Source organism: Meleagris gallopavo, chromosome 12, assembly GCF_000146605.3.
Source record: "Meleagris gallopavo isolate NT-WF06-2002-E0010 breed Aviagen turkey brand Nicholas breeding stock chromosome 12, Turkey_5.1, whole genome shotgun sequence".
Lineage (NCBI taxonomy): Eukaryota > Metazoa > Chordata > Aves > Galliformes > Phasianidae > Meleagris > Meleagris gallopavo.
The window spans coordinates 10,838,100-10,846,165 of NC_015022.2; the positions used below are offsets into that span (position 1 = coordinate 10,838,100).

At 38.8% G+C, this 8,066-nt stretch overlaps 1 protein-coding gene across 4 annotated transcripts in view; it reads left to right on the plus strand.

Annotated features, from left to right (window-relative positions):
• The window catches only part of ADAMTSL3 (ADAMTS like 3), a 187,963-nt gene that overhangs the window by 137,046 nt on the left and 42,851 nt on the right, over window positions 1-8,066 (plus strand). For all 4 annotated transcript variants that reach the window (XM_031555318.1, XM_019619471.2, XM_010717457.3 and 1 more), the window contains exons 14-16: window positions 1,614-1,818; window positions 2,681-2,828; window positions 4,255-4,339. In XM_031555318.1, coding sequence (XP_031411178.1) covers window positions 1,614-1,818; window positions 2,681-2,828; window positions 4,255-4,339 — 438 coding nt within the window. The remainder of the gene's footprint in view (window positions 1-1,613; window positions 1,819-2,680; window positions 2,829-4,254; window positions 4,340-8,066) is intronic.

An 8,066-nucleotide genomic window follows, 5' to 3' on the forward strand; every position in this document is an offset into this window, starting at 1 on the left:
AAAGTAGTATTTACTTATATATATATATATATAAATATATTTTATATATTTATATAAAAATATATTTTAAAATGATATCTATGCATACAGCCTTATTCTGAATGCTTTTGAGCGTATAGTCTGGTTAATGTTATGTAGCTTGCTCTCTGTTTTATGCTCATTCTTCTGTTGACCTTAGACATGATTAATGTTTTCATAGGAATGCTTAAAACAGAAAGTATCCTTGATTTACCTGTTGTATCACAGAAAATGTGTAATGATTATTTAAATTTAACTAGGATTATAGTACTTTGTTCCATCTGCTCCAAGACTATGACTTCCTCTTTGATGGCTGTGTTACTCCTGATTAACTGATTTTGGTGGGGTATCGTAGTTACTGTGTCCATTATTCATAATGGATGTGCTTTTTATACATAACCCTCTGTGAACCCCTGCAGTAGTCAGATGAATAATTTTTTAGCAAGATAATGATGAACTATAAGATTTGGTCCCAAACTCAACCATTTTCCAGAGTTCGGCTTTAGTTTGAGTGGGTGGTGGGAGGAAAGCAAGAGGCAGAGAGTGAGAAAAATACATAGGGCTGAGTGTATGCTATAGATAAATGCTATGAGAAGGGCTTGTAATCTGTAAACATGGCAAGAATGGGGCACTAAGATTTGTTTTGGTTGCAAAATAATTGCTTAAATATACATTTATGATAAGACTGAAAAATAAATGAAACAAAGCTTGTAACCTAAACACCTCCATGCAATTCTCACTTCAAATGGTACAGTGGTTTCCATCTAACTGTAGTTAGGTCTAAGACCATGGGTAAATTTTCACTTTAAAGACATTCTTTCCCACCAGTTTGTATGTCATCCCTCTGCTGGAAGCTACTAAACCATAGTTCTGCTAGTTTGCAGGGCTTTGTGAGTTTTCCTTGATCTCTGTATCTCCCTGCTTCAGAAGAAATCAGGAAGGTTACCTGGAGTGGCTGTGAAGTGAAATGGTTAAATAGCTGCCTTTTGCTTGAAGCAAGTTGAAAAGACTGAATGCAAACTCATTCAATGGCATTTTAAACGTAGATGGGAAAACTCTTGCAGAACTGCAGTAGTAACCAGCCAAATGGTATCTGTCACAACGTAACTTGTTCAGGGTCCTTAAGGATGAAGACATTTTGTGCTGAAATAGCTGAGTTTTCCCAAAACAAGTATTGGAGTTCCCCACAAAACGCTTTCAAGATCAAATTTTTAGGAGTAGTCTGCACCAGTGTGGGCAGTAGTGAGCAGCTGTGGGTAACAACATCCTCAGTCACCATAGTCTGTTCTGTATTTGTACTTCATGTAATCTCAAGTACATATGCTTCATGTTCTCTGACAAATGTAAGAAAAATAAACCGCAAAAAATATTGTATTTAGGTGACACAGATGAAAGAATGAAAACTATTCAAGCCTGGAATAATGCAATACAACTCTGTGATTCAATGTATTTATATTAAATGTGTGGTAAAAATTAAGAAATAAAAAATAATGTAATTTAATTACACTGAGGTTAGATTCAGTTTTTTGCACTTTTAATAGAGGTTAGTAGAATAAAAAATAGCCTTGTTTTTTCTTTACTCATCTTTTTTCCAGGTGGGAACATAACCCTTGGACTGCATGTTCAGTTTCCTGTGGAGGTGGCATTCAGAGGAGAAGTTTTGTGTGTGTAGAGGAGACCATACATGGAGAGATTCTGCAAGTGGAAGAATGGAAATGCATGTATGCCCCTAAACCCAAAGTCATTCAAACCTGCAATCTGTTTGATTGTCCTAAGTGGGTGGCAATGGAATGGTCTCAGGTAAGTTGAAAGTGTTTTGGACTATTATCCTTTTCTTAAAAAAAAAGAAAGAAAAAGCATCTAATCTTGTGTTATTCTGTATGAGTACATACTACAGGAAAAAAATGCAGGCAAAATTCATGACGTTTCGTGGGATAAGTTTGTTCTAATTAACTGGCCTGATAATAATAAAAAAAAAAGTGAATGTGTCTGTGTAGATAAAAATACATATTGAATTATTTATGCTTCTTTAATTCCTGCTTTACAAAGAGGAGAAATTAGAGTAAGAGGTCAGACTCCTTTGCAATCGGGTTGTTTGTTTCTCAGTTCTTGATAAATGTAATCTTTCACTCCATATAATAGCTAAAGGCATGGCTGTCTAGTGGCTGATGTGTCTGCAAGGGTGATTTTCCAGCATTCTCTACCTTTCATTATAGTAACAAGAACATAGAGCCAACTCATCTTGGCTGTAGTTATCTGATAGTCAGATAGCTCAACACTTCTGTAATTACTTAGTTCATCCAGATGACATCACTGACTTGTAGTCAAGAAACAATTCTCACAGCACGTCTGACCCAGCTTAAACTGAAAATGACCACTCTGAGAGAGCATATTCTCAGTACACAAACCCCTCTGCTTTAGATGGTTGCCAATCAGATAAGCTTTAGAGAACCCCAATAAGCCACTTTCTTTCCAAAAATTATCATTTCTTCAAGCATCTCTTTATTCACCCAGAAATGCAAGGTCATCGTCACATCTCTGATATCTGATTAATTCTGGAAAGACTTAAGTAAACGTATAATCAGTATTTCAAACTTCCTTTTTATCAGTATTTATAAATAAAATAAAAGAGAGAGTGAGATGGTTGCTTTATCTCCTGCAGTGCACAGTGACATGTGGCCGAGGTTTACGTTACCGTGTAGTGCTGTGCATTGACCACCGTGGGCAGCATGTTGGTGGCTGTAATCCACAACTTAAACTACACATAAAAGAAGAGTGCATCGTGCCAATACCGTGTTACAAGCCAAGAGGTAAATGGAACTTCATCTGAGCCTGTTATTGTTTTACATTTTTGTTAAGAGAATTAAAAGCCCCTAGTAACCTCTAAGAAATGCCAGAAGTTGGAATTTACTGGGACTTATTTTAGTCTTGGCAGGAACAGATATTTTAATTATTGGTGCTAGAAGTGTCCTGCTGATATTTGCTGATAATGTGGCCAGGCAGTCATAAAGTGATCATGCTAACTGTACCTGTACAACTTGGTCAGATTGGGAAAACCAGAGTTAATGAGTTCAAGATGGTAAGGGAGTTGTTCAGTAACACTTGAAATGGGAATGATGCTTGCATGTATCAGCTGGGATGTTGTTCTTTTGCATCTCATTAAAATTATCAGTCTTCTACGTGGACCTTTTCAGTTCATTAAGTTATAAACATTTTTTGTATATTTACTATGTTTGTCACAATTATGTGAATTGACAAATATCCTCTGAAAGAGTTGATGTGATGTAGAAAAGTAGATGAGAAGGTGAAAGGAAAAACAAAGATGGGAAGATTGGGAGGAAGTAATATATTTTGTCCTTTACTCATTTCTGTCTCTCTGTTCCCAGAAAATTTTGGTTGATGCTACTTTTGTTCTTTTCGACTTTTATTTCAGCTTTAAGACTATGTTTCAGACACTCACTGTAAAGATTTGCTCAGAAAGAGTGCAAATTATCTGCAGACAGCTTAATGTTTCTCTTTGGGATGTTGTCAGGCTCTAGGCTATTCTTCAAGCATGAAGAATTCAGGGTTAAACCATGCGGTGGAAACCAGCACTGAAAATTAAAGAGCTTTCTGGGATTTTAGTTTGGAGGTGGTCCTCAAGTCTCTAATGTTGCCGCAAGACAAAACATCACAGAAGTATAGGATACGTAGACAGATTAAAAAAAAAAAAAAGCTAGAATTTATTTGTTTTTTGTTTTTTGTTTTTTTTTCTAATTATTATATTGAATTCTGTATTTGGTAAAGCTAGCTAATTTGATTAGCAAAAATAATTTATCTAATGGAAATCTTTTAAAAAGGGCAGTCCATGTGGAGAACAACATATTTTTGCTTTACTCAGGCTTGTAAACTTTCTGATTGGTTCAGCTATAAACTTACATTATGGTGATAATACATCACACAGATAAGCTACAATCTAATAGAAAATGCCCATGCTCGAGAAAGATGTAGAGAAGAAATCGAAGGCTACATAGAAATTAAAATCAGATTACTGGTAACCTCTCAGTAAAAAGTGGTGTCAGGATGGAAATATCCTAATAAATGATGTTTTATTATCCACAATATCTTTATTCTAGAAATTGAATAAGTAGATAGGCAGTGTACAGTATGAAGTGCTAAGGTATATAATGCTAACATCTACTTATCATCTCACTTTTTGGAGGAATTCCCTAGTGTTGTTTATTTTTTCTCTACTAGAAAAAAGTCCTGTGGAAGCAAAATCCCCATGGTTTAAACAGGCACATGAAATGGAGGAGACCAGAGCAGTCTCAGAAGAGCCAACGTAAGTACATTGTCTTATAGAGTGAAGAAATATTTCCAGCATGTTTTGCAGATGATCTGGAATGACTGTTGGCTCTGCAGTTTGCTTTGACATTTGGCCCTCCTTGGAGATGAGTTGTATTATGAGCTGTTCCTAATTTTCTTCTCAACAGCTTTGCTTCTGGAGCTCCTGTTTTGGATGACATAGAGCTTAGCTACTCTACTAATAGTGTCCGTATATCGTTCAAGCGACGTAAAGTGATATTAATTTAAACAAATTAATTAATGCACATAGAAGCATTCCATTTGATATGTAGTAATTATTTTCAGTTTTATCCCAGTGTGCTGCTACCTTAGAATGTTAATGGTTTTATCAGAAATTAAGAAGTGCTTTGTAGGACTGCCAGAATTTTCTTGGTGGAGAGAGACGAGTGCATAAAGAAAGTGAGAAAAAGCTGCTGGTCTTTGAGCTTAGCTAAATCTGTGGGGATGAGTTGTGACATTTTACATACACGTGTGTGTGAAAGACCACCTGGATTTTCTTTGGATTTTTTGCGTCTCCTTCAAAGCTGATGGGGATAAGCCTGACAACACTTATGGCCTGGGTGTGGAAGCCTAAACTAAATCCAGTTCCTGTCCTGTGTGTGTTAGGGCATGTACACAATTCCTTGTGTCCCTTGTGTACAGGCCTGCTTGTATTTGATTCATGTATTCAATATTTAACATACAGCTTTCTGTGAGTATTTTGTGAGTTTTTGAAAAGCACTCTGTTGTATTTAGCCAAATTCAGCACTCATTTGTAGCAGTTATAGTTTAAAATGATTTAGGTGAGCTTATTGAAATGACTTTGGATTTACATTGTTCTCTCTGAAAGTCGAGTATACCCCATAACCTCCTGTTTTCCTTCCTCCATCTAAGGGTTTCTGATTTCTGGCACACATGCATGAGCAGGTGTGATCATGAGTAATAAAATCTTTACACCTGCAGCAACACACAGGAGAAACCTCTTGCCAAACAGGTGTTTGCATAGTTATGGTGACTGTACTTGAAGCCTTTCACTGCTCTAGCCTCCCAAGTCAGGGGTCAACCTACTGTGAGGGGTTATTTTGCTCCCCAGACTGATGGCCCTAAATTCAAGCAGATTAGTGGCAATCACATGTGATTGTGAAATGGAGGGATGCAATCAAATGTGCCAGTTGAATGTCTGCATTGTCAGATTGAATGTCTAATGTCAGATTGGAAGTATAGCAGGCTGCCTCTCAAAAGGATTCAGCGTGAGGCTATAAAGAAAATAATCTCTAGCATTATAGAATCACCTGTAGCAGCTATGTACTTGTGTACTCTGCTTTTACAATCCTTCCAGAGCAGTTTGGCAGAATAAGCAAGGAGGACTGGAAGAGGCACAGCATGCCAGTTCAGAGTGTCTTTAGAATACAGTAGAGCTGAGCTGGGATCATTTTAATGGGTTCTCTCTTACCTTCTCTATGCAAAGATGACAGTTTTTTATGCCTACCTAGACATGACTGATCTATTCCACTGGGCCACGCAATGTGAGTGCAGACCTGTGATCTCAGTGCATGTCCTGTCACAGCTCTGCAGCTTTGCCACTTCTTGGATTTTTTTCCTCTTCGCTTATCCCGGAGTCCTTGATGTTCATCTTTGGTCATTTTTTATCCTAATCTTGTCCAAGGAGCCTCTCCTTCACATTTTCTATAGGCATCGTCTAATACATTTGAAAGGTTTCTCCGATTGCTTCCTGCTGATCATATAATCCTTACTAATGAAAGAATTACTAAGGTAGGAAAAGATAACTGATATCATCTAATCCAAGCATCTTTTTTTGTGAAAGTATTTTATTTTATTGAGAAAAGTTATCATAATATTACCAAGTGCCTTACCAAATCCTATCTCCCAAAGAAACCATGTGAGTTTGTTTGCATCACTTACAAAAAGTATGGAAGTGTGTTCTGTGTAATCTGTGCTTTGTATGAAATGAAGTCCATGTGTGGATGTGTTCTATAAGAAAAGAAAATAATTCCAAGTGGTAACAAACTTACACTGGAGCCTGTGTGCGTTTAAAGAAACATATAACAATTTTGTAAAAACTGACTGGAAAGAAAAATCCATCCAACTGGAATGCATATTTCTTATCTAAAGGAAATATATTCTCATGTATGGTAGTGTCTTGTCTTCACAGAAACAATTGCATTTCAAGTAACTTTGTAGAGAACAAACTTTACTATTTAAAAAAAACAACATTAAAACACATTAATAATTAAAGCATTAAACAGCTGTTGTGCAGTGAAGCAAGGAGCCCCACGAAGTCTGCAGTTCAGTTGTAAGTGCTATCAACTCCATCTGGACCAGGGGGATTTTCCAGGACATCAAATCGAGATTCATATGTTGGGTCGCACACAGCTGCTGTAGAAATCCCAGTACAATTCAGGCTCATCAGCACTTAACCATACAAGTCAGTTAAATACTGAGCAAGGAAGGTCTCCATAGATTTGCTGCGGGTCATCTGAAAAATGGTCTTCCCTGAGCATGGGGACATTGGGTTGGCACCATGGGATAGTAAGAGGCGGACCATGCCTAAGTTATCATTCAATACTGCGTCGTGGATTGGTCCAATTCCACCCTGCGCACTGCAGTTCACATGAGCCCCGTTCTTGAGGAGAAGCCGTGCAATATTCAGCCAGCCACTGAAACAGGCCTCGTGAAGGGCACAGTAACCCGAGTCATCGTGGTGGTGAATGTCACAGACTTTGTTTTTCAGGCAATACAGAACGACATTCTGGTAGCCCAGGTAAGCCGCCCGCTGCAGCAAGGTCTCACCTGCGTTCTCGTTAACACTGATGGAGCGGGCCTCACGTGGCATGGGCTGGCGGGGCCTGGGCACCTGCAGCGTGGCATGCTGGGGGTTGGCAGCAAGGTGGACTGCTGCAGCTGCTTCTTCAGCTTCTGCTTACGGGGTTTGGCAGGCATGGAGCCACGGTGCTGAGTGGACTCTGCTTTTTTCATCACTTTCTTTGGTACGGCGACCGTATCTTCGGCATGTTCAGTGTCGAATGATTCATCCTCTGTCAGATATGGCCTCTTTCTTGTCCCCTGCTCTTCCAAATGTTTTGTTTTACGCTTACGTTTTCCCGATGGTTTCTCGTACTCTGCAAGTTTCTTCCGCGGAGGTTCATGGTAGAAGCCCTCCTCTTCACCTGTGTCCAGCCTTTCTGTCTTCCGTCTTTCTTTAATTTTCTGCCGTTTGGCTTCTGAACTTGGTGCTGGACTCGACTGAGCTTGTTGGTCAAATAAGTCTTCTGCCCTCGCGCCAAACATTGCCAAATGTAAGGCTTAAAATCTCTGTGCTGAGTCACCTGTTCTACCTTGTGCTTCGTAGGCTACCTGCCACTCTCAGCAGTAGCAAAGCCAGATTTTGTTTAGCTCTTTTCACGTTTAGAGCCCTGCAACAGCAGGAGCACTGAGAACAGACGTATGTTACTCTTGGTGGGCTTGTTGCCACGGCCGGAATCCTGTTGTGACATCAGAATCTTGTTGCCAGTGGCAACCTGGTGCATCATTCCACCCATGCCCAGGAGCTCTAATTGCCCTAACTGATCCTGTCTTTTTTATCTTGAGTAAGATTTTTGTGTCAGGGTTTATAATCGAAGAAGAAACTCTAACAATAGGTTGTCACTTCTTCCCGAATAAATGATGAAATATCTCTCTGGTTTGGATTTGTTTATCTTTCCTTT